The 27,184-nt window shown below is 41.8% G+C and overlaps 2 protein-coding genes across 4 annotated transcripts in view; one reads left to right on the top strand and one right to left on the bottom strand.

Moving 5' to 3' along the window:
* gdpd5a (glycerophosphodiester phosphodiesterase domain containing 5a) overlaps positions 1-19,102 on the top strand; it is a 41,235-nt gene extending 22,133 nt beyond the window's left edge. For 2 of the 3 annotated variants that reach the window (XM_068721185.1, XM_068721184.1), the window contains exons 3-16: positions 6,368-6,471; positions 6,783-6,876; positions 6,959-7,018; positions 7,112-7,210; positions 7,941-8,034; positions 8,616-8,761; positions 10,364-10,446; positions 10,743-10,893; positions 11,804-12,034; positions 12,451-12,596; positions 14,219-14,366; positions 14,698-14,780; positions 16,329-16,441; positions 17,923-19,102. In XM_068721185.1, the coding sequence (XP_068577286.1) occupies positions 6,368-6,471; positions 6,783-6,876; positions 6,959-7,018; positions 7,112-7,210; positions 7,941-8,034; positions 8,616-8,761; positions 10,364-10,446; positions 10,743-10,893; positions 11,804-12,034; positions 12,451-12,596; positions 14,219-14,366; positions 14,698-14,780; positions 16,329-16,441; positions 17,923-18,014 (1,644 nt within the window). In that variant the 3' untranslated portion in view covers positions 18,015-19,102. The remainder of the gene's footprint in view (positions 1-6,367; positions 6,472-6,782; positions 6,877-6,958; positions 7,019-7,111; positions 7,211-7,940; positions 8,035-8,615; positions 8,762-10,363; positions 10,447-10,742; positions 10,894-11,803; positions 12,035-12,450; positions 12,597-14,218; positions 14,367-14,697; positions 14,781-16,328; positions 16,442-17,922) is intronic. The other variant, XM_068721186.1, reaches the window with a different exon arrangement.
* A 1,759-nt stretch (positions 19,103-20,861) lies between these two features.
* The window catches only part of samsn1b (SAM domain, SH3 domain and nuclear localisation signals 1b), a 48,944-nt gene continuing 42,621 nt past the window's right edge, over positions 20,862-27,184 (bottom strand). Inside the window, exons 7-13 of the mRNA XM_068721161.1 lie at positions 25,418-25,495; positions 25,195-25,314; positions 23,357-23,477; positions 22,984-23,135; positions 21,578-21,778; positions 21,336-21,486; positions 20,862-21,046 (exon numbers count right to left, since the gene is read on the bottom strand). Coding sequence (XP_068577262.1) covers positions 20,862-21,046; positions 21,336-21,486; positions 21,578-21,778; positions 22,984-23,135; positions 23,357-23,477; positions 25,195-25,314; positions 25,418-25,495 — 1,008 coding nt within the window. The remainder of the gene's footprint in view (positions 21,047-21,335; positions 21,487-21,577; positions 21,779-22,983; positions 23,136-23,356; positions 23,478-25,194; positions 25,315-25,417; positions 25,496-27,184) is intronic.

Here is a 27,184-nt window from a genome sequence, read left to right on the forward strand (position 1 = left end):
TGGGGGCTACGGCCAATGTTTTGGGTGTTTCGGTGTGGCCAGGGCCAAGACTCGTTGTTTCCAGTCCTGTTAGCAAATGGAGACACGTGAATGGAGTTGGAGTTGAGACACAATGTGCGTGACCGTGTTTTTTGTAGCCAATTAGCCAAGCTGATAGCCAATGGGTTCCCAGATTGCATTTGGGCCAATGCTTTACTCCTCTTTGGCTCTCCACACGGACTATTTACCTGCATGCCACCAAATCTTGCTTCAGCGTGGTTGGTGGATACCACTAAGACTACAAATGGAAACCATGGAACGTTTCCGATACCTAGATCTTGTCTCGTTGACTCCAGATTCTGCATTCATATGCAGATATCTGTATAGAGATTACTCCTGAAGTGATTCAGTCTTTCCACAGAAACAGTATCATCCTTCAACTGCTTTTTACACTTGGGCTGTCGTAGCTGTTATAGGCATGAAAGTGTGGTTATTAAGTTAATCATAGGTGCTTAAGCCATAGTATTTACAGTGCATCTGCTGAATGCTACTGCTGTTTGTGTTGTAACCTGGCCTACAACTCACTACATCTCTGGAGAGTTGAAACAGAACTGTGTACCGCTTCAGGAAGGAAATGTAAGTGTTGTAATACGATCAAGAAAACACATTTTTACACTGCACTGATTACACAAACTTTATTTTATTATTACTTTAGTAACATTTTTATTCCTTTTGTGTATTTGTATCTTGCATATTGTTTATCGTTGCTGTTGTTCGCTGCTGCTGACTGGCTGAGAGCTACCAAACGAAATTTGGTTGTATCACTACAATGACAATAAAAACCTCTTTATCCTTATCCTTATCTTTAAGAAACATGATATAATATGGTAACAGTGATTGTGTATACATCTATGATACGTCTACGTCAAAACAGATATCCTTATCTCTATTTCCACGTATGCTACATATATGCAGGGATCTTGTACATTTATGTAAGGAGAGTAGATTGAGTGTAGCCATTATCTTACTGTACATAATGTACAGTAAGATAATGCACACAATCTTGCTGACGCTGCACTGAAACCTGATCGCACTTCAGAAATAAGTGAGCTGTTTTCCATTTTGTGGTTCTGAAGGCCAGAAAATAAGTCGGGCTTTGTGAAAGAAAACACTAAACAGTAACCTGACGTGCATTCAGTCATTTTGATTATGGCATAAGGGAATCCTTTTGTACCCCAAAAAATAAAAGCCTGTCAACTTTAGAAATGTTTTTGATCATAACAAGATGTAGGGCAGTGTTAAACAATCAAAAGTCATTATTATATTTGTCAAGAAAAATAGTGTAACCTCTTTTTATCTTTCTTTTGTGTTTGTAATGTATCTAATGCATTTCTAGCTTCCTTCATTTGAGCTTCACTTAAGCAATTCGTTCGATATTTTAGAAATAATTACACTTATAAGAGATAAAAGGTTGTTTCCAAGACTAATCCATTGGAAGTTGATGTCATTCCAATATATATATATATATATATATATATATAAATTTACTGAATTCCTAAGTGACTTCTAGACCAGTAACTGGGGAAAACAAACCTCACAATGAAGCAAGTAACAGGCGTGTGTGTGTGTGTGTGTGTGTGTGTGTGTGTGTGTAAAGCAGAGTCAGACACCCAGCTGTGTAGGACACCCACTGGGCAGCCACTGCTGCTGGATGTCGTCTTTATCACAAAGAGCCAGTGGCTCTGCCGTAAATTAGTCCATTAACTGACGATGTGCTAACCAAGAGCACAGCTGCCCCTTTCCCCTCTCTGTCTCCATTTACAAAGATTCATGTAGTCACACACACACACACACACACACACACACACACACACACACACACACACAGTGCTAGCACTGAAGCAGAGAGGTTAGCATTCATGCACTGAAATGCTGTCTGTTTACACAGCAACACAGTGATGTGTGGCAGAGTTAGTCATTCAGGACAGTCCTTTATTAGTGAGGACAGATGACTTCTTTTGCTTCTCTTAGACATCATCAGTACTCTGAACCTCTTCTACTTCATGACAGTTTAAGCTGCCTCGATCTATTTATGTATGAACACTTGATCACATGACCCTTTAATTTGAGGTCCTTGTAGTGACCAACCCCTCAGAGAATAAAGCGTAGTTTATCCTCCTGCTTGGCGCCATAGCGTGAGCCTCGATCTCCGAGTATGAACGCAGGCGGTTATACTCTGCGCTGTTCGCTGCATTGTTCTCCAGAAAACCAGAGGGTGTACGAACAAAAAGAACTGTGAAGAATCAACAAGACAACGAGTGTACCTCGGAGATGTGACCATAGACTGAAGGTGTAGCAGCAAAACGCCATAAACAAACTTCCACAATGCCGAGGAGGGATTGCAACTATTTGTAAACTCATATCTCATATTCATGAACTACTTCATTGCTTTTGTACAAAGAAATAAGTCAAGCATGACATGCGTTACAAAGAAACGAAGGTTGAATAACCTGTAAACATTTTGATTTGGCTGCAAAATTTGAACTCAAATGAAGACTTAAGACCTCTGCAGGTCCCCCTTTGTCTGGGTCAAGAGCTTCAATTCGCACACCGAGTTCGACTCGATTGATTCGTCCAGCGTCGTGATATGAAACAGTTTCTCGGTTGAAAAAGCAATCGAGCCAATCGGTGCCAAAGCGGGACTAACGCAGTTGTCAAGCTGTGCGCGTTAGACTTTGTGTCTTAACATCATCCGACATCGTAGTTTAAATACTTCGCTCCGCTCTACTATTAAAATGCAGGCCAAACCAGTGGCTACGTAGAAATGTGACTCCTAGTCACCGGGGCCGGTGAATCCCACATCGACGCTGTTCTCGGCTGAGTTTGACTCACGTCAAAATATTTAGCTTCTAACGCAGTTTTTTTAAATTATTATTTTGAAAGTCTGTTGCTCACTGAAACGGTGGAGGGAGTCTTCATCAGACTACGTTGATGCAGCGTGTGGGAGAAGTAGAGATAAACTAAAGACAAGCTAACAAATGCCACAGAGAAGTGGATAGATACAAACTGCAGGACGACTAGTGTTGTGAAGATGTCGGTCTGAGGAACGTTCTTAGGATCAACGAATGACGGCACGTATGAGCCTCCCTCGAGACGCACCGTCACAACAAGAACACATGAGTTGATGAAAAGGAGAGGACTACAAAAGCGACGGCGTTACAACGCGCACCGGCTGTCGCTCTCAGCGGAGACTATCGGACATCGGCGGGTAACCGTCATCACCTCGGAGTTACGGTGCATTATATTGATGGAACAGTGCGTCATGAAAACAGAAGACACACATTTTGATGAAACGTGTGCGGAACATTTTATTCATGTTGCACAGCAGTGGAACGTTTAAATAAAGTCAGCACACTGAGCTCAGAGAGTGAAGAAATATAACTGCTACTGTGTAAAGAATACTGCTGTTAAAAATAACCTGATCTGTTTAAAGTGTTTCAAACCAACTGTTATTGTAGTTTTGTTCATATAGCAGTACTTTAAAAATAAAAGTCCGCAATACACTACTTTTGAATTCATTATTGAACTTTCCGCATAACAATGAGATTAATCACCAAAAAAAGTATACGATTAATTGCGATTAAAAATTGAAATCTTTGCCCAGCACTAGTTTTTTTCAAGTTTTACGCCAGTGGCATTGGGCAGGTCGGCGTTGAGATATTTGCGCATGTTAAAAAAGCTGTTGATAGCCAAGTCTTTCATAATGCTAGGCGGATTTCGCCTTCCGACCAGAAATGTGGACTTTTCTTTTGGACGTGCATCTGTACTCCAGCTTTGCAAACTATTGGCTAGTTGGTGTGTGTTCAACGCACAGAGCTGCTGGTAAACAGGAAAGAGGTGACGCAAAACTGTGGTAAAAACCTCGATTGAGACGCATATTCTGTTCATGTGCAAAGAATGCTTCAAAGACCAGAATAATATCAATAGATCCCACATGTCTTAATGGTAAACTGCTCCATTTGGAATAAGGCCTAATTCAGAATATCCAAACAGAATTACATAAACATGAGTCATGTCAAATTCAGAATATTGTCATATTCAGAATAATAGTGGAATATGAGTGTGCATGTAAACGTAGTCAATGTTGTGTCTACAGTTTGTTGTGCTATATATATATATATATATATATATATATATATATACACACAAAAATAAGGTATGTGTGTGTGTATATACCTTATTTTTGCAGACATGCATACTGCATACAGCCAGGTGTACTTGCTTTATCAGGGTCCATGTGCCACTGACACTAACCTTGTTTGTACAGTATTAATCAGGTTCAAGTCAGCACATAGATCAGGATTTACGAGCGCTGTCTGAGGTTGTGCACCAGCTGTTCTAATTGGAGAGATGGAGAGACCTTTGAAGGCCATGTAGCACTCAGGAGAAAGTGTCAGATATCAACCTCTGAAAACGAGTCGTACTGCACAGAGTGGCCTGCTGAGGGTCGGGACATGTGAAATGGAGGAAACTACCGTAACTAGTGGATGAAATGTAGTGAATGTGTTCAGTACTCTACTAACCCTCAAACATATTTTCTCATGTGCTTTTCACACACAGATATTTTGTAGATCCCCTTCAACTATCACGTTTTACTTGTGTGTGTGTGTGTGTGTGTGTGTGTGTGTGTGTGTGTGTGAAAGGATTTTTGTTTAAATTTGATGAAAATATTTAGTTTGTTGTATTTAGGCTTTATAGTCGTTTCTTCATTTCCAGAAGGATTTACAGTAACACACTTGAGCAGCTGAGGGAGTAGTTACTGAGGAGCATGCTTCAACATTTCTCTTCACCAAGGAGGGTTTACTTGACCTGTTTGTCACAACCTTTAGTCACAAACTGTCTTTGACTCCTCTTGCAACCCTGAAGATGGAATCCTAATCCACTACACAGCCGGCCTCTGGAGGAGGCATAGGTAGAGGAGAGTTTCTCATTAAAGCTCTATTGCAAGTCCTCTTTGAGAGGAAACCACAATGCAGAAAGCTTTACAGTAACCAGGGCAGAATCATATTAGACACACATTTTGTGTAAATTGGAATCGCTGTGTTTCTCCGAGTCCATAAAAGGGGTTTATATTGGTGCACGAGGTAAATTGACAACGTGACTCTGGCTCAGTGCCTCAGAGCCGAGTACAGTCACCTGACCTCCAGGTCGCTGCCATACCAGTTAATAACAGCCACTGGTACTGGTCATATCGTGCTGCTACTGGCTGTATCAGGTTAGAAGGCATTCCCTGACGCATGCCCTCCTGGCAAAAAGTGAACCCTTTCACGGGTTTCTCTGTGTAGACTCCACTGCTTCATCAGTGCAGCCATATGCTCTTTACCTGCACACACATCTAATTAGCTCCCAGCCTCTTACATAAGCCGCTGAAAAGCGGTCAGTCCAGGCACGGTGTGGCGCAAAGCTGATCAATGCTCAACAAGATTTGTTGATGGCCTATCATACTTTACACCTCCCCTCACATGGCATTAGCTCCTAATCCTGTTAACTACTGAAGGGACGAGTCCTTGAGTGCTGCACAAGCTCTCGTCTGTACCTTTGTTCGACATGACATGCCAGTAGACCGTAAACCTGGTCACAGAAAACATGTATAAGTAGCTCGAAGGGTACTCAGAGAGCACAGACCTCCACCGAGGCCGTTTCCATAAATGCGTGTACCCGCACGGTGATTTGGATCTGATTCTCTCTCTGCTCATACTACACCCTTCCACCAAATGTCATGACAATCAGGCCAGTACCTTTTCCATTATCCTGCTGACAAACGAACAAACTAATCAAGCCGAAACCTTAACCTCCTTGGCGGAGGTAACAACACTTCTTCACATGCGATTGTCAGCATCTGGTTTTGGTTTTCTCTTTGTAATGGCATGCAAGAGTAACAATCATTATTGGACGATTGTTGTGAGAAAATAGTAGAACTGGGTGCACCACTTAGCCCGAGAAAGGATATAGACATCATGACTAAAGAGTTCCACAAACATGAGGGAATCCAAGGTAACATCTGAGTGAAAAGTGATCTCTGGGAAGTGCAGTGCAAAGACACCATAGTAATGGTCACATGTCATATCATAACATACATGCAGAAGTAGTCCTTTATTAATATGAGAGGATGGGAAACAGACATTACAACATTGAATATAATTGATTATGTCCAAAATTCAAGTTGATTGTGTGGTCATTTTTCAGCCAAGTTAAAAGTTACTCTGCATCCTTCTAAAAATGATAACAGAAATTGAATGTTGACTGTTAGTCTGCTGGCTGTTCGTTGCTGAGTGTGTAGTGTGTAGTGTATGTATGAGATAACTGTAGCTTGTGCTTTCCTTCACAGTGGGAGTGTACATGGTTCGTCATCTTGTGCAGTTCTTTCCTCCTGCTTCTCTTTTGGGCCTACTTTTGGTTGGTGGCTCAAAATGATTTCAACGAGTTCAACTGGTGAGTTATCTCTCTCTCTCTCTCTCTCTCTCTCTCTCTCTCTCTCTCTCTCTCTCTCTTTATATATATATACGCTGTTTGTGCTCAGTATTTGATGAGGATGAAACTAGTTCAGATGATGTTGTGAACAGCAGGGTGCTGACCTTATGGCACCAGACCCGCCACCAGAGGTATTTTGAAACTGTAAGGAGAACTAATACCATTGTTTAGTGGGTTCCAGGCTGCCAAGTCAAGGCAAAGTTCTCCTTTTTGACGATAATTACTTTTACAATCCGCATCAATCAGTCAAACCTCACCTGTTCCCACTCCAGGTCGGTATACAACCGCTCTGGAGAATGGAGGGACGAGACCATCCCCATCCTCGCATCCACCACCGTGGGATTCAGCTACATCACATTCTTATTGGTAACGTTACGCCCCTAGATGTTAGCAAACTTGTTTATTGCTCAGTTATGATAAAACTGACTGAATGCGGCTTCTCTTTCAGATTTTAGCACTTTTCCATATTTCCTTGGGCCAGCAGCTGAACCTCTACTGGCTTCACAAGGTGCTGTGGTTCACGCCTCACATTGTTCCATGTATTTGCTCCACACTTTCTTCTGAAATAAAACTAAATCTGACCCCAGCATTGTCTCCACAGATTGGAGTGTTGGCCACGTTGCTCACCACTATCTCCGGCGTCATCTCCGTCGATGACATATGGGGAGACGAGTGGGACATCCTGCTGGTTTCACTGCAGGTTGGTCCACAATCAGAAGGACATGACTGTGCAATAACTGTTTTGTTTTTGTTGTGGTCTTTTACCTGTTAACTTTTTTACTAAAATGACATACGATATACACAGTGTAATAGTGAGAGTTAAAGGGAGGTGTAATAAACATGACCGCAGTTTCCATAAAGCGACATCAATGAATCCTTTGATTGAAGGAGTTATAGCGGGATAGTGGCGAATTTTTGTTCCAAAATTGTACCAAAAAAGAGTCTAAATGTCACTGCTCTCAGCCAGTCCTGGCACATGACGCCTTGTAAAAGCACAGCGTAGTGAGCTTTTATGAGGTTGGTTGGCAGATTTTTCTCTGTTCCTTCATTCAGAACCAGGCTAGCTTTCTTTTTTCATGATAAGCTAAGGTAACCGGCTGCTGGATGTAGTTTATTTAACAAACGGATATAAGATCAGTTTGTTACGTTACCTAAATCTCTCTGTCCAAACTGACGTCTTGCAAAAAACAAACTTCGGCTCTTGAATGTTGAAAGACTACTGCGTGGTGTAACTGCTATGATAACGCTTCCAGCCTGAAAATTGCTATTTAATCACCGGAAGTGAATTAACTTCACCAACAACATGTATGATGAAAAACCAAGAAAGAAAGAGCTCTGATCATCGCTCTAAAAGCTGTTTCTGACATGTGTGTTTACATGTCCTCACAGTGAGTTAACAGCAGTGTTCTCTATTTCTGTGTTGTTACCAGTCCACAGCACCTTTCCTGCACATTGGAGCGCTGGTGACAGTCACAGCCATCAGCTGGTTGGTAGCTGGATATGTGGTCCGCAGAGAGAGGTCCAGTAAGTGTTGACTTGTGTTTCAAGTAAAGGTCCATGTCATCAGCCAGGCAGACTTCGGCTTTTGATTTCTTTGGCTTATACTCGAGTACTCGAAGGTCTCTGTCTCCGTCTTGTTTTAGTCTTGGACAAAGAGGATTCTGTATTTTTAAGACCTCAACTGAGGGAATCAAAACTGATCTATCTAACTAACTATCACCAAACTGCATTACAACTACATTGCTTGATTCATTTGTTGCCATCAATACTGTGATTGCTCATAGAAAACAAAAGGCAGTCCCCACACATCCTCCTCTGCAATGCCTTTTGATCATTTTATCAAGACATTTCTCATGCTACATGTATACATACACACACGTATACAGTATATATGGCGGTGAAAAAAAAAGAATAATCTTTTTTTTACTGTTTTTATGGTAATAAAAGATAAGTACAAGGAGTGCCTATATGGTTTGAATAATGGTTATAATGTCATGTAATGACTCACACTGGTCGGGTCTTGGTCTTCACTCGCCTCGGTTTTGATACACTCTGGTCTTGGTCATGACCCCCCCCCCCCACACACACACACACCTCCCTCTTAGATTTCCAGGTGATGATGTTGCTGATCTACATGGTCGTCCTCCTGGCTGTGTATTTGGCTCCGCTCACGTTCACCTGCTCCTGCATCATGGACCGCCACAGCCTCAGACCGCGACCAGACATCATCGGTCGACGGGGAGTTCCGATGGTGAGTCCGCGTTCTGCCGGACCTCACCGTCTGATCCGGTTCATGGTTCTGTGAGAGAACACGTCACTGCAGACGCCTGTCAGTCTGTTTTTAATAGATGCATCATTCTATTCATGGATCACTGGATATTGTTTTTACCTTCATTAGTACATAGACTCTGCACTCATATTTCACACAGCAGAGTGGTATCCAGCTACAGTACGTGAGAGGCAACCCCACACTGAACTCATTCCACAGCTGGACAAGCAAACACTGTTTCACGTGACTAGCTGTAAACAAATGTACAGAGATATTCAGAGCTGTCACACACACACACACACACACACACACACACACACACACACACACACACACACACACACACACACACACAGTATGTACACACAAATCACAGAAACCACCTGTCTCTCACCGCTCTGCAGTGTACCTCAGCTGTATGGATATTTAAAATAAATCCCAGACATACGTAAATATTTTTTATGACTAAAAACATAAACACAGTTCTATCTGATTTATTCAGCTAAATGCTGCATATTTCATGTTATTTTTCAGTTTGCTGAAGACACTGAACCTACTTTGGATTATTTACAGTTCCCATTTCACAGTATGAAATCTGTTTTGCTGGTATCGATCTGTTTCTACTGTCAGTATCATAAAGTAATTCACAATTTGATACTTACATGTGTGATTTAAGGTTAACCTGAACCAAAGCTGTGGATTCAGGAGCTGAGACGCCAGCTACTGCTGCTCTGCTAAGCTAGTTACATTTAGCAAGAGTTTAGCTGTTTTTTTTCTCCAATATGATAGTATTACTCATGTTAAATAACAAATAAAATCATCAAAATCATATTTTTCAATTACACAAAACAACTAGGGAACTATAGTTATAGTTAAACAAAGGCTAGCTATGGCTGTCTCATCAGCTAGCTGTCCCTTGGTCGGCTGTGGCTCTCTTACTTTAGTTGGCTATTTGTCTTTGGTAATATTAGTTTGTTTCTTTCTCTGTTTTGTACTTACATTTAACGTTACATGTTGTTTTCATGGAAAGTATAGGCTACATGTCTTTGTCATAATAATATATAGTTACTGCAGTTTGGCTGTGCAGGTGTAGCAATGTTGCCTGTTGATGCTGATTCTCTCTGTGTTGATATGAATGCATATCTTTTAGATATGCATGGTAAAGAACGACACACTGTCATATCCCATGTGTGTAGGATTTAGGGTGATTTATTGGCAGAAATGTAATATAATATTCATAACTATGTTTTCATTCGTAAATAATCACCTGAAACTGAGAATCGTAGTGTTTTCGTGAGCTTAGAATGAGCCCTTCATATCTACATAGGGAGTCTTCTTCACGGAGTCCACCATGTTTCTACAGTAGCCTGGAACGGACAAACCATGCAGCAGCTCTAAAGAGGGCCTGTCAGCTTTTTACATTACTCAAAGGCCACTGTAGTTCTCCGACACGCTGACACGCTTGGAAAGAGAGGATTGAGCGGAGGTGTATTCAGTTTGCTCACTGCTAGAGGACACTAAACCCTACACACAGCTCCTTTAAATGTTCTTTTATCCTTCTCTTACTTCCCCTCTCTGCTTTAGCTGGCCCCAGAAAACACCATGGTGTCCTTTAACAGAGCCCTGCAGTATGGAGCCAGCTCCCTGGAGGCAGACGTCACTATCAGGTTATTCACCGCACATAGCATTTTTAATCCCAGTTATTTATCTTTAATGAAGTGAAGTTCCATATATAGACCCCATAGCTGTGATATAGTGATTATAACATGTAATGAGGGAGATGCTCATAAATATTGCCATGTGAGGTGGTTGTCAGCACATTGCACTTCTGCTTTTTGATGTTTTTTATTGTGCTGCTGTTTTGCTGTTAGGTAATTGTTCTATTTCTTTTTATCAAAGTATCTTCTAAATCATAACTGAATGTGTATAGTACAACATGTTCTGACCATGTTGTCTCTTCCAGTGTGGACGGTGTTCCCTTCCTCATGCGGGACCGCACATTGAGACGAACGACAGACGTCCGTAAGGTCTTTCCACTCAGACAGTACGACGATGCCTCTTTCTTCAACTGGACTGAGATTCGCTCTCTAAACGCAGGCCAGTGGTTTTTGGAGGTACTGAAATCCACTTTACCACAGCTCACACTGATTTGTTCATGCAGACTGAATCACAGATACAAAATGCATTTTCCCCTTAGATGAGCCCACATTATTTACCATAATCAATAAACTGTCCTTTCGGACTATTTTGGTGAAATTGTATTTAGGATATGATGCAAGAACATGAAGTAATTTTTGTGACTGCAAAATGTAATGAAACCTACAGTTCTAACTTAAAAGATGTTAAAAGTGCTATAGAACTGATTACGCTTCTCCAATAGTGAACCCTGTAAACTTCAGCTTATGGTATAAACTTGCAGTGGAATGACGGTAAATCCTAAGACAACTATTAGAGTCTCCTCCTGGTGTTTCTCCCTCTCCCTTCCCAAGATAACAAGACAAGGATTTATTCATCTGGTTTTGTGCCTCACGTTAGTGGATCAGAACATAGGGGGTTTGGAATCAGTCTGCAAATGCTTCGGTTCAAAATGAAACCAAACTGTTCTATGGTTGTCAGGCCAAAATGTGGCCTGCAACAGAATAGGTAAGGCTTGTTTTTAGCATAGACGATTGCCGGAAATGCTACCGAAGCAGCTGCTGATCACTTGCTTCCCCTATTGGCCGGTTCAGAGCAGTGAGGAGTCAGCCGTCAACAACAGTATAAAATAAGAGTCTTTCACTGTAGGTCCTTGAGTCATAAATTAGAACTAAAAATATTAGGCTGATTGGCTCTGACACACACACACACACACACACACTCGACCGAACGTTTGTACTGGAGATAAGTGTGCCGATAGCTTTTTTAAAAAGAATAAATAGATTAAGCTGCATGCTTAATTTATTTATTCTATACTGAAGAACATATTCCACACAGAGGAGTATGTTACATCTGTGTCTGCCTCTCATTGCTCTGCTCTGCTTCCAGAGTGACCCCTACTGGACGGTAGAAACCCTCACAGCGAGGGACCGTGGCAGAATAGGCAACCAGACGGTCTGCAGTCTGATGGAAATGCTGCGTCTGGCAGCCAGGGCCAACGGCTCTGCGCTGCTTAACGTCCGCAGGCCTCCTCCAGAGCACCCGCGCTACCGCAGTTGGTTCATGGACACACTGTGGGCTGTGCAGAAAGCAGGGATTACCCAGAAGAGGGTGAGGACTGTAGGTCACCCCATAAAAATCCTTTGATTGCTTAAAGGCGCTGCTTGTAGTACTGTACAGTTAAGCACATAAACGACTGCCACTGAGACTGACAGCTGGTATTGTCCTACAGTACAATGATTTATATTTCAGTGTTTTACTACTGTGGATTGCTTTACGGAGCAAAACAGAGGGTACTGTTCTTTCAGCTGAAACTGGTTGCAAACTGTTTGAAGGATGGAAAGCCCAAAGGAAACATCTATTCAACCAAGACACCAATTAGGAATGGGTTTTAAGATGTAGTCCGAAGTTTACCACTGCCAAATTCTACAAGTAGCACCTTTTTTTATACCATAAAGTGCAACATCTCTGGATATGACGCACACGCTGCATTCTGTCTGACCAGGGTCTGTCCATGTCATATGTGTTTGTGCCAGGTGACGTGGACCCCTGACACTGACAGGGGGAGGGTGCGAGGGCTTCCACAGACTGCAAACGAGAAGCTGTCAGTGGAAGAGATGAGGCAGAGGGGAATAACGAGCCTGACCCTCCACTACAGCAAGGCCAGCCACAAAGACCTACAGTAAGAGCCAGCGTGCACCGCTCGGCAACGGGGGAAGTGCTCAGATAAACCACGATGGAGATAAGAGGGAGCTTTGTTTGTTGCTGAGAAAAGAGAAAGAAAGGATAAAAAGGACCATATTGTTGTCCTTTGGACTTATTCCTCATAAATTGAATAACTGAGAACAACTCCGTCATATTTCTGGACTAATATCAAATGACTCATGTTGGCCCATGTTCCTTGTGCAAGTCATGTGTTTTCTTGGCTGTGGTCCATTAACTGGGGCTGCAGCTGGCTGAGTGTATGTAGAAAAGGTGATCAAGTATGGGAACAATGTCAATTGTTCCCATACTTGGAAGGAGAATGAGTGGAACAAAAAAGGCAATATCTTCTTTTTCTAAATTGTCCATCATGAATCCAACAAAACAACAACGTGTCCACGCAATTTGATTCAAATATCGTTAGACTCTGATTGGTGAATTGAAATGTTCAAGTGAGAAAACGGTAAATGGACTGTTCTTGTATTTCTCTTTGCTAGTCTTCCGACCACTCAAAGCTCTTTAACAATACATGTCATCATTCACCCATTCACACACCATGCAAGGTGCCACCTACCCATCAGGACTATCTTACATTCACACACCGCAGGCACAGCTACAGGAGCAATTACTGGTTAAGTGTCTTTGGGCGAGATGACCCTGCTCTACCACTGAGCCACAGTCGCCCACATGATGAAAACACAGTGAGAAGAGGCAAAACTGTTTTTGCCCCAGTAAATTGCCCCATTACTCATAAGCCCGTTTTACACAGAGATCCCGCTATACGGCCTCAAGAAGATCCGCCAATACGCTTGTTTCGCTCTTTTACACTGAACCGAACCATTGCTGGCCCGTGATTTTAGATAGTGTGCCATCATCGGAAGCAAAAGAGGTGCTGACGTGTAAGGTAGTGTCCTGCTATGCCGGTGTTCTGACTATTGAAATGTATTATAGTTGTCATTATATACATTAGGTACATATTAAATGTAACTTCTGCATTTAACTCATCCCTAGCTTATTGGGAGCAGTGGGCTGCTGAGGAGCGGTTAGGGGTTCAGTGTCTTGCTCAGGGACACTTCAGCACAGGACACATTACCGGACGACTCTCTCTACCCAAGGAGCCACGGCCCAGCTGCCTTGTAGAAAAATAATATGCTACCATAGCTCTGGCCCCTTTACCCTAACCCTATGGTTTCAGGTAGCATATTTTGACAAACCGATATCCCCCATCAAATAATGTGATTATGTGCATGTGCAGAACCACTAAGTAGCACATCTCGATAGGGGGCACACAGCGACGGACCACCAGCAGTCTCTGTTACTATCTCCGCTGCTGCTTACGTAACCTTTTAATGGAGACGCGGAACAATGGAGCAACATTCGCACCTTCGACAAGCAGTGACAATGGGGCTTTGGTAACAAGATGACTGGTACAAATACGTTTTCTGGGTCATCAGGGACTCTACACTGTTTATAACATCTTTAGGTGAGATATTGTAGGTTTCACGGTGCATGTATTTCTGATACACAGTGAAAGGAGCAGAGGGTTGAAAGGGAGACAACCTTTTCTTCTCAGTGCTGACGTGTGTTTGTTCCTTTCCCCAGGGAGTATCTGGCCAATAATGTGAGTGTGACTGTCTACCCAGTGAATGAGCCCTGGCTCTACTCCATCCTGTGGTGTAGCGGGGTGCCTTCTGTGTCCTCTGATGCCCCGCAAGTCCTCCGAAAGGTGCCTTACCCCATCTGGCTCATGGTAAACATCTCTCCTCTCCCTGTATCTCATCTGACACACATACACACACACACACACACACACACACACAGAGACGAGAGGACAGAGATTGACGAGGGCCCAGCAAGACTCGAGGGCAAGGACGCAGAGAAATATGAGGGAGCTCAGCGTGGCGTTGGAGAACAACAGGACCCTGGGAAAGGAGTCTGAGATCTGGACTGCAATGCAGCTGTCGAGCCGGTTTTATTGCACTCAGGGTCTCGTGTTAGCAGCTTCAGATGACATGCATGTTAACGGTGACCTCCGGTGGCGTTGACTGGAAACTGCTCTTCTGTTTTTCTTTCTCTTGCAGAGTCAGAACGCTTACGACTTCATCTGGATCACTTCAGACCTGGTCTCACTCGCCGTAGTCGTAGGGATTTTCAGTTTTCAGAAGTGAGTGCATGTCGAGGGTCACGGACACACCCGTCTGTCAAAAATAACACCGACCATATTTAATTCCATGCTTTATTGCATTTAGTTTAAAGCACTAACATGAAACATGTATTTACTTCATTCGTAATTAAATTGGAGAAAGAAAACCAAACCATGTTTCTAGTGGTATCACACACATGCAGATAGTTTTGGTTTCATGTGTTGAGATTTCACCAAATACAATGTATGCATTTGAGTTTGTCTTTTATTCTGAATCATTCACTGAACACAGTCAGCTGCTTTCATCTCAACTATTTGTTTGAAATTATAAACGTAGTATTGGGTACATCCAAAACTGGACAAACATTTAGTTTTATTATTTTTAAAATCAAGTCTTGTTTTATGACTGAATATTGTTTGTATAATGTAACATGTTGATCTACTTTAGGAAACACAGTACATCTTTAGCTTATTATCTATTTTAACTTTAGCAGCACACCTCTGATTGTATTGAATTATTAAAAGTAGTGTTGTGTTAAAGGGTTCTGATGTTTAGAAGTGTGGTTCTATGAGATACTTCTCCAGTCATTGTTCTACTACAGTAGATGGAGTTTGGAGAAACAGACAGGATAAAGTATGTGTGCTGCTGTGGACGTATTTTACACACCTAAAAAATCAATATGAGTTTTTAACGCACTACTCAAGTGTTACTTTGGTGTTTTAAAGGTTTAGTTTGAATTCACCAAAGTCCCACAATAACACAAACTAACTGTTTCTGTCAATGTAGTCTTGTGAATTTGAAGAGAGCATAGATAACGGCTTCAGATCTCTGTCAAAAAGGGCAAGGTGGAGATTTTTTAAATAGTGTGCACTTCTAACAATTATTTTTGTAGCTGTCTAAAATACGTCCACAGCAGTACAGTGCTTTGCTCCTGTGCTGGTACTCCATCTACTGTAGTAATACACTGACTGTGGAGAAGTAGTTCATACAACCACACATCAAAAACATGTTAGAGGGTTTCTGTGACTGCACAGCGTTAACACCAGCCTCTGAGTGAGATCTTCTACTGACTGTTCATTCTAATCTGTCTTTATGCACAGTACTGGTGCTCTGTCTCTCCTTCTGTCTTTTGTCTTCTGACTGTCTCCACGTTTCCACTATAACCTGTCCTTTTCCTCTCTTTCTCTCTATCCTCTCTTCCTCTCTTTCTCTCTTTCTCCTTTGACATTTGTACTTTGTCCTGTGCTCTGCCTGATCTGCATGCAACCTCTCCTCTGCTGCCCCCTGGCAACTGTCAGCTATCATATGATCAGGTAACTGCTGCGACTGCCTCGGCCTTTGTTTCTGCCTCCTTGTCTGTTCTACTTGTGCATTTTCTGCACGACGCCCCAAGGCCGATTTCCTTCCTCTTGTTAACCTCTTGTTTATCAATGTGCATCCCATTCAGTGTATGTGTATTTGTATGTTAAAGGCCCAGTCTGGGCACCACAGTTATTGAATTGTGTGATTTAATGGACTCGTTGCCTCTGCGTGCTTGTGACGGTTTGTATCTGGTTGTGCTGTAACAGGTGGAGGATGAGAGGGATGCAGAGCTATAACCCGGAGCAGATTATGCTGAGCGCCGTGGCGCGTCGGTCCAGCCGGGAGGTCAACATCATGAAGGAGAAGCTCATATTCTCAGGTGCAGCTTTGACTACATTCACACCTGGAAACAAATGTCTCCGGTTGAAACTGGACAGAACAAAACAGACGTTAAGGTTCTTAACTTGCACATTTTTATTGAATATAGCCATTGTTAAGCATTGCAAAGACGAGGTCTGTCCAAGTGCCCACACTTGCAGCCTCAGCTACTTGTGTGGGCATTCAGACTTGTCTGGGCTGTCACAATATCAGAAAAAAGTCAGGATAACGATATTATCATAGTATCTATGGAAGATTTGCAGAGAAATTCATGTGTAGTGTGTGTGTAGGGTGGTTGAAGAGAGAGGCTGTAACTGTACAAAATCCTGATTAGGAGGCGCTGGATCATTTATATGATGTTATCATATGTTTATAATTAACATGATATCAGTGTTACAATTTTAATTTAATGGTTATCGTTAATGGTTTAACCAGGCGACAACTTACTGTTATGCCAAGTGAAGCCGATGTAGAAGTGTGTTAAAGCTGCATTCTCTCTAGTGTCCATCAGGGGGCGACTCCTCTGGTTATAAAGAAGTCTATGAGAAAATTACTCTACTTCTCTCTTGATTTATTACCTCAGTAAACATTGTAAACATGAGTTTATAGTCTCAGTCTCTAGTTTCAAGTCTTCTTCAATACAGCATGATGTTCATTTAGTAAATTATGGTCCATTTAGAGTCAAACAGACCATAAAGCAGGGATGCTTTAGGGGCGGGCTTACTGTGATTGACAGGTCGCTGCTGATACCAGAGTATCCTAAAAGTTCCCTTTTTTGCAAAATGATCTGAGTGAAATTGAGTTCCTTCTGGTAAAGTAAACAGTTAAGCTGTGTGTATATGTAGGGCTTTTATTGTGAAAGGTAAGAACAGAAGGAGTGGATCTGGTCTGTGCTGCCTTTTGTCACGGTGGAAAGGAGTAATACATGTTGCTGTCTTGGTTTGGACTATAGAGCCTCTGTGTGAACCAGAGGAGTCGCCCCCTGATGGACACTAGAGAGAATGCAGCTTTAACACATGAAGCATCAGTTTCACTTAAAGAACTGGAGGTGGCGTCCCTGTTGTTGTGTAGTGTAGTGTAGTGTAGTGTTTTGTATATGTTCGTTCCGCACAACATGATGACTTTGAAGTTTTAATATTTACATTCTGTGTGATTGGGCTCATGACAGAAACAACAGTTAGAACAAATATATTGATGTGCAAATTAATCGCACGTTCAAAACTTCCCCGGAGTGTAAATGGTGCCGAAATTTGAAATTTTCTAAATTTTTTATATGGTGGCTTTTACAGTACTTACATGAGCAGTTTAAGTGAAGTGTAGATAGTGCACCTATTTACACTGAGATCTGATGGTACAGTATATAGTCCTAAATGCAATTCAACTAAATAATTCCCAGCTAAATGAAGTATGTCAACGTGATGAACGTGCTCATTAAAGAGATGTCAGTGGCATCATCAATCATCTCTCTGTCATCTCCTTCAGAACTCAACAATGGGCTCAGCAGCACAGAGGAGCTGTGTCTGTATCCTGAGAATGGTTATGCCACATACTCTCATGGAGACCTCAGTCACTGAACAACACACGGCTACAGCTGGACCTCTGACTTCAGAGCTCTACTGACTGGATGTTGTGTTGTCATCAAAAGGAAGGAGGAGGACAAATCTATTAATCAACTTACACCAGGACTTATGACAGCATGGATACCACATTGTTTCTAAAGTATCTGGCCTATAATTCATCAGTTTTTCAAAATAACACAGTATTCACTTGTTCATGTGCAAGTTCTATGTAATACATGTATGTGTGTAATATAATTTTGTATGTATTTTCCTTAAGACTGCCAGCATCACCACCTTTAACATTGCTGTAAAGAGTCCTTTTCTTGTTTTCAGGGTTATAAATTTGTTCAGAATTCTTCAGTGATGACATCATGTGTGTCAATGTTGTCATCACCTCAGGGGTCAGCTGACCAAACGCCTCGTGATGAGTCAGATGCTGTTTCTCCTGAACTAAATCCGTTGAGCAAGTAAACGTGGAATTTCTCAAAAAAATTGTTTAATCACTTCTCAACCATGAATGAATCATTTTAAAACATCATCATGTCAACATTATTACCAGATACATTTGGTGATGTGAGTGGTGTTTGACTACCACCATCTGTTTGATCTGTTGAGCTACTGCGGGCTGTGATGTAACATGCTTCATGTATTTCACTGTTGTTTTATAACAGAGGTGTAGTGTTCTGTATTATACACTGATGTAAATATGAGATGTTTTTATTCTGTTTTTCAATGGTTTGGACATATCAATTGTATATTTTCTGTTTTCATTTATTAACATTGTCCTCTTTTATGTGCAAAAGACAATAGGGACAACGTGAAAACGTATTTTCTTGCAGTTTCATGGGATGGGGCGGGTGTATTGTGAGTATATTGGGATGAATGTTCTTCTCTGTCATGCCATGATTGACTTACTGTATAGTCATATTAGCTATTACGTCTTTCACATGACTGCCTTTTTGTTAAATTAATGGACTCGTAGTGTAGCATTGAATATTTGTTTAGTGTAGTCTTTTAGTTAAATAAAAAGCGGTTCACATCTCTAGTTACAGCTACACCTCTGTGGTGGTTCAATAAAAGTGTTCTATTCTCTTTGCAAAATGTGCAGTTTATCTTTTGATCTTGGATTCTTTTATAATAGATCAGAAAGCTGAGCTGCTTTACTCTTCCTTGCTTCCTACCAGCTTGTTGTCACTGGTTTGGGACCACCTACAAAGCTAATGTCCCGTCAGCCTCAGCTATAGCTTTGAGTTCAGTGCTGACTAGCTACTGTTAGCGGGTTAACACCCTACACTAGCCAGGGTTGTGCGGTCTGCCTCACCTGTCATCATGACAAGTAAAAAACAAATAATGCTAAAATAAAATAAATATTAATATTTCTCTACTGATCTGTGCTATAAATGTAATTTCTGTATGATTACAAGCATTCCAAGCATTTCTATAATCAACATCTCTGAATTAGCGCATGTCCTGTTCAAACAGAGGAGACAGTGAGGTGAGGCAGCGAAGAGCTGTGCCTCACCTCAGACTGTGAATCCCTCACTAACTGGGTTGAGCACGTGCCTTTTGATTTCTCATTGTTTGTCACCACTGTAATATTTGTAGACACTTTTATTATATTTCCTTTCTTTCCATAGAATAGGTAATGTATTTCACGTCTGTGTAGAACATATTTAGTGTTGCTGATCTGACAGAAACCGCAGTGAAAAAGCACAGAGAAGCAAACATTACTCTGCCTCAAAGAAGAGGGCGTGCGAGAGCCCACGGGTCGGGTTTATGCTTGTTCTGTCGTTGCTCTTCTTCTACACTTTTCTTCTTCTTATATTTTGCTTTGACCACACAAATGTAAGATTCTATATCCAAGCTTTAAAATGTCTCAAAAAACAGGGAAATATGACCAAATCAACAGCAGTTCAACGTCGCACAGGTAAAGTAATCTTTTATGTGTTTGTTGTTCTCTTTATACATCCTGGTTGTTACGCAGATTATCGCGGAACTTGCACGATTTTCGCGGGTGGCGCACGTGAGCGGTCCGCTTCTGAAACGCTCCCGGTGGAATCAAATATCTACCTTACCTATGTGTGTGTAAATAATGCTGATGTTAAAAACAACCAGTAGTCAATGTGCAAGCTGACAATATAATGGCGATTTAAGCTACTCTATTGGGTTCATATATTTGTAAATCTGATTTATGTAGTGTCAGTGCCTCACCAGCCACGAACCTCACTGACACTAGCGTTATGCCTGCTACACGATAGCAGATCAGCATCGTCATTGTGAGCATGTTAGCATGATGACACTAGCATTTAGCTCAAAGCACCACTGTAGACTCTTAGTCTGACTAAGACACTTCTAAGACATTACAATTGCTGCTTCACTTGTATTTTACTTTTATCATATTTTGTTACTTCCTGTAAAGTGGTGAGATTCTCATATAATCATCAATTACAACAGTACAGCGCTGGCTACAACAGGAAGTTGGCATGCACTGCTTTGTTACTATGATTAGCTACGTTAGCTCAATATGGTGTCTTACTCAACTCTTTCTACATCATCTTCCAACCCTTTGAATGTAACAGCAGTTTAAATGATTGTCGTATCAAAATGATGAAAGCTGTAGATCTGAAATGATTGGTCGACAGAAAATTCATTGGCAGCAACTTTGATAATCAATGAATTGTTTCAGTCATCACTATTTTCTGACATGCTATAGATCAAACAACTAATCAAGAAAAGAATTGGCAGATTCATTTTTAGTAAAAAAAATAGCTGAAATTACTGTTCCATGTCATAGAAAAACAGGTTTTTATTCACAAGTCGTCTTAAAACCAGCATAAGGAATGAACAGAGAACTGATTATTCTCACGAAGCTGCTGTCTGAGCTGGCAGCAGGTACTCAGAGATAAAGAGCAGGTCTGAGTCCTCTGTGCTGTTGTCAGATGGCATGTGGCAGCCGGAGTCTCTTGGGCAGTTGTTCGTATCCGCCTTTGTGTTCTCACCGGGGGTCTCGGCCCCCTGATTGGATTCGTTCTCCAACTGACTGTCAGCTGTGAAGCAGAGAAGACGGTTGGTTGGATGTTCGGTCCCAGAGTTGAATAGATGAGCAGTAATTAATCCTTTACAGCTAATATTCCTGTGCATCTTTGGGCAGCTACTATCCTCGTGTGTCCCGCTCTATTCTCAGCGACACTCACTGGGGTTATCCTGTTATCCTTGACCTCTTTAGCTGTGGCCCGGATACCCTCCCAGTCTTATCTGCTTGAGGTACAGTGTCACTGATTCCTTTCCCTTTCTGAATCTAAACGTCTCAGCGAATCATTTTAGGGTTTTACTCACAGCGCATTTGCTGCAGGGAGTGGACAGCGGCGAGCAGACGAAGCCTGTGATCTGGATCGGTCACATTCAGCTCCGTCAGGTGATGCTCCCTCAGCTTCATCAAGTCGTCCACTGTTTGGTACCCGTTCAGCTGTAGAGAGGAGAAATGCTCCTAAGGAAGCAAGTGTGTGGGGGGGGGGATCATTCAAAAGCTGAAGGAACACAATCTTGTATGGAAGATGAGTGCTGCTGCATTAAAGTACCTCCATACTGAGGCGCTTCAACACTTCCCGGACAGTTGATTTCTGTCTCACTCTGCGGGTTGGTGTTTCCATGTGAGTGTGAGGACTCTCCTCTGTTAGCACATCCACGTAAATGAACTTGAAGTTTCCCGTTCTGCCGTTCAGCATGCCGGTCCATATTCCCATGGAGGGCTTGGCAATTATGTCAATCATATCTCCCACCTGAATGGAAGTTTAATTTGAGTTTCATTGCATTCATTTGACTGGGAGCTTGTTAAAAACACATGAATCTCACACAGAGAAGAGACGCTTTGTTCCAGATTAGCTATAGCTACTTTCCACCTGCCCTCACTGAGACAAACACTGTTACTACTAATACAAGTAACATAAACACAAGGCCAAAATTAAATTAATACAAAATGCTTCATAGCTTTCATAGTTCTGCTAGCAGCCACAAAGAAGAAATAGAGAAAGAGACTGACATGTTGAGGTAATCTGGCTATTTATCATTCAGACTAATTGATGGTATTCTGTGTCGTAGTATAAACTACGCACAGAGAAGTATATGGAACACCCTTTAGGTGATGTGGTATGAAAGTTTAGTGGTATAATAACGAGTATAACTACAAAGACGAGACAGTCCAGTAACTGGTAGTTGGAGAGGTGGATGGGTCTAACAAACAGGACTTTCAACCAGAGACCAGTGCTCAAGACTGGATTATATCAGTGATGGTGACTCATTTAGAAGTTAGGTTAGTGATGTTTAAGACATGTTTTCTGTACTTATGTTACATTTACATTTGACTTAGTTTATGTTCTTATTTTGAACCTGACAATGATTTTTTTTCTTTAACCTAACCGTTATTTTAAGCCTAAACCTAAGCCTAGCCTAAAGTGTTTTTGTTTGAATTCTCAACGTTAACCACGTGTTTAATGCAACGTATCCTCATGCAACGTTACTCCTCTTTTTTCATTGGTTTAACATATCATAAGAAGGTCCACTAAGGGTGGTTGTTAATTATTTACACTAACTTGTTACCTTGCTTTTAATTACATTATTATTTCAACACAAACCATGATTTTTCTTTCCAACCTTAACCAAGTAGTTTTGTTCCTTCATAACGTGCTTCCATTGTAAGGGACGGGGGACAAAAGTCTACAGTCCTCGTATCGTGCAAAACAAAACCAAAAGTTTATGTGAAGCTAATGTGAAGATGTCAGCTTTTAATTTGACAAATTAAAATATATATAATCAATCTATCTAATGCTGTTAAGTCTATTTAAGTCCGGACTAAAGCGGTGGACCAACCAGACCCACATGGCTCATCCTAAAGATATTGGCCTTTATTGTCATCCTAAAACCTGTAATGTAATGCAGTCCTACAGTTACTTTATTTCACTTCCATTTACTTTGCAGACGTGCTTACCTGGAGTTTGAGGGATTCCGTGTCATATGGACTCGGCACAAAGTCTGTGTGGACTGTTGCTCTGCCACAGAGCGGTCTTGTGTACAACGGATCGTCCTCCAGCCTCAGACTGTCTCTGTTACTGGAGCAGCCTGACCCACTGGTGACTCCACCTGAACAGCAGACAAACAATAAAGGGCGAGCTAGTCTTCACACTGAGCTATCCGCACGTCAACAAGATTTGTTTTTTGATTTGTCAGAAGTTGGTGTTGCTCTACAAATTAGTGCATCTAAATGGGAGCAAGGGGACACCTGAGTGAACAAGCAAAGGTTGCATAATGCATCGGGCCGTGGTGTGAAGAGAACACTTGGCTCTGAGCCCGAAGGTGCTTACTTGAGGAGCTTTGTCCGCTGTAGAGGCTTTCCAGAGAGTTACTGGACCGCCCGTGTCCTTTACTAAATGGTCGCCTACCAGCTCCCCTCTTCTCTGCTCCATCTTTCTGTGTGTTTCCAGTCTGCACGGTAATAAAACACGACAAGTCACATTTTTCATCCTGCCTTATATGCTTTAGGGTTCCCTGCCATCCGTTATCTTCCACTACAGGCAAACAAAAGAGAAAGCTAACCACCCAGAGAGCTGAGTCAGGGCCCAAAGCTGCCGTGTTTGATTCCTCATGCGACAGAGCGGCTCAATGTCCCAGTTTATGCTGGGACACGCAGCTCCTCTGGCAAGCACAACACTTAATCCTGCAAGGGTTGCCTGGCTTTTTATAGCTGAGACCTACAGGAAGTGTGTGGCGGGAATAATCCCCAGCTACCTGTGCTCAGCTTTTAACTTCCTCGTCCTGTACGGGGACGTTTACACCACAGACCGTGTTTGCCTCAGCGTCACCATCCATGTACGGCTTCTGAAGTGGGGGATTGTGGATGGTGCACAGGCATACAGCTTATATGATCTGATCTGATTGGGTTCAGAAATTGTCAAGAATGGGGCTGTGAATAGTTTGCTTGACTAAACTGCATACGCATCACCTGCGTCTTTACCGGCCACACGTACACACCGATCACATGGAGCACAGCCACTGCCAGTGAGCTGACATGTGATATTACATTACATATACAGATTATATCGGATATAATTTATGACCTCTTTCTTTTTGACTAGTTTAAGCAGTGAATGAAGTTACAATAGGCCCTTTTCATTATGGCTCTGTTACATTTGGTATCGTGTGTTTTTCCTGCCATGACGTCTCAAAATAGCTGCTGTAAAAATAAATGAAATGGTAAAAAAAACGTGCTTAATAAACACATAAGCAACGTCATCAGTCGCAATGATTTAATGCAGATTTATCATGAATTCCTGTTGCTCATTCTGAAGAAATGAGGAAGTCACTGTGAGTGTATGTGACTAGAGGAGACGTAGTAAGTATTTAACAGATCGTCTCTATGATGAGAATAAAGATGCAACAAATGAAAGCATTCATAAGAAAGCTAGAAAAAGAAGAACATGTAAGTTGTTCTCTTGAGCGTTCAGGGGACGTATGCAGTTTAGTGAATATGTATAATAATACATATGAATACTACAGTGAAACAATATATTAAAATAAACAACACATTTATTCATAAAATCCTCATGACTTAGAAATGATGACCATGTGTTTTTTACACACGTATTATTCTGTAGTGTGAGGTCAAGGTTTGGATGACATTTTATGTCTTAAAAGGAAGAAAAAAGACATTTGTAAATATGTCAAATGTTCACATTGTTATTATTATTATTATTTGTAGATGGATGTTGTCCCAGTGTGTCTCTCAGTCCCTCAGACTTCCCTCCTTTCTCCACCACCTGACTGCCCCACCCATCCACACAGCTGTCCCCCCCGTCAGCCTCTCTCACTACAAACCGGCCCGTTCAACATCTGTCTGAACTTGCTGCCCCATAAGCTTTTTGTAGCTTTTATTTAGTGAATAAATAGCTGTTTTTGGGTCCTTCACTTGTTGCCCTGTGCACACAAGCTGTGACTCGTGTCCATATTGTTGTGTTAACACATCATTTAAAGTTGTAGTCCTTTGTTTTTTTAACCAGGTCAACTGGATAAGTGTGTCAGAGCAGGTGTGTGGCTGACAGCTGTCTGCTTGGTAACAGATGTTGTTTCATTAGGTGCGAACGCAGCGTGCCACAAACCCAAAACTGGTCGCATTATTAAAAGATGTGCAGAGTGCGTGACATACAGTGATGGCTGTCGGCGTTTTCTCAGACGAGGCCTCCACGTGCTTCCTGTCACTGTGCGGTGAGGCCTCCGTCTCCCTCCTCTGCAGCCTCGCTTTGGTTGGGTCGCTTGTCTGCTTTAGCTTTGAAAACAAAGCACACTGTAAACAGACGCGGTGCGGAGGGCGTTAAAGTAACAATTCCTAGACGGACACACTGGCAGATGCAGGAAGTCGGTTCTCTTACCAGAGCGCTCCCATTATCCGGTGGCTTCATTGGAGGGGAGGGCTGTCTGAAGGCGTCAAATCTCCCCAATCTGGTCAACTGTTTGTGTGAAAGAGAGATTAACGTGTGTTTTACTGGTGACAGATGGGCACATCATCAGCCTCTCTGTGTGTGAGCCCACAACATAAACAGTTTGTGTTTATTCCCTGCTCATGATCTGTGTTGTGGATTAGGTTAAACCCTGGCAGCCATGCGGTTCTGAGACTATATGAAGATCCTGTATTTGAGTGATCTTGTCGCGCTGATCTTGTACTTTTTATTGTTATGTTATAATCTCAGTATCATGTGGGGAGAGGTTCTATCTTCTATCTATACATGAGTCATTAATGGGAGACAATAGCTTCAGTTTAGCGGTCAGTCAGTGCTGCCCACAGAGCGTCTGTTTCACTGACACTTGGCTCATTCCCAACATTGACCGTTAGTAAACAGTCCACTACGACTCATATTTACTCTGATCTGCCTATTGAGCAAAATTGCAGTCTGCGAGGAGAAGAGCATGCTTTGAGCGCCAGGGGCGTTCCATAGCGCGCGACTTTCATCACAAAGAAAAACTACTGAGTGATCAGGTGAAAGCAGTTTTTCTTTAACAGGAAGAAGGCGGACCCAGTCACCATTGGATCTCTACATCTATTGGTTACAATCCTCATCTTTGGATTGGCCGGATATCACTCTGACACAGATGCCAGGTGGCGATATAGAGGTGGTTTACAATCCACCACTGAATGCTACTCCACTACATATTGGAGTAGGTGTAGGTACATATTGTACATATTGTACTTTTTACTGTACTACATGTCAGAGGTACATATTGTACTTTTTACTGTACTACATGTCAGAGGTACATATTGTACTTTTTTACTTTACTACATGTCAGAGGTACATATTGTACTTTTTTACTGTACTACATGTCAGAGGTAAATATTGTACTTTTACTTTACTACATCTCAGAGGTAAATATTGTACTTTTACTTTACTACATGTCAGAGGTAAATATTGTACTTTTACTTTACTACATGTCAGAGGTACATATTGTACTTTTTTACTTTACTACATGTCAGAGGTACATATTGTACTTTTACTTTACTACATGTCAGAGGTAAATATTGTACTTTTACTTTACTACATGTCAGAGGTAAATATTGTACTTTTACTTTACTACATCTCAGAGGTAAATATTGTACTTTTACTTTACTACATGTCAGAGGTACATATTGTACTTTTTACTGTACTACATCTCAGATGTAGTACATTTCAATTACAGTTCAGTTGGTCTAAATGTTCCCCAAAGAGCTCTGAGATGCAATTAGAAAGACAGGCCATGCAAAGCCCACTTTAATGATCCTCTAGAGACCATCTGGGAGCAGGCTGCACCAACAGAGACTGTAGCTTCTGTTGTTTTCTGCTGTTTCGTACAAAACAAGCTTAACAGGAAAAATCCACATCAACATTTTAACAATAAATACTGTAAGCAAACAATGTCGTTAGCCTCTATTAATTTGAACACGGTTCTTTCTCCACCCAGGTCAGACCTCACAGGAAATGTGTTGGTCTGCTCTTCTCCACCAAACCTCAACAGGAAGAACTGTTGACGTTAAAATGAAGATGTGTAGCAATAACCAGACTGAGTGAAAGGCCATGAAGCAATAACTTCCACCATGTTTCAAGAGGAAGCCACTTAAAGAGCCGGTGTGTAGTATTAGGGGAATATGAAATTCATAAACATGTTTT

This window comes from Cebidichthys violaceus, unplaced genomic scaffold, assembly GCF_023349555.1.
Source record: "Cebidichthys violaceus isolate CVI_PGR_0920_01 unplaced genomic scaffold, fCebVio1.0.p SCAF_27, whole genome shotgun sequence".
Lineage (NCBI taxonomy): Eukaryota > Metazoa > Chordata > Actinopteri > Perciformes > Stichaeidae > Cebidichthys > Cebidichthys violaceus.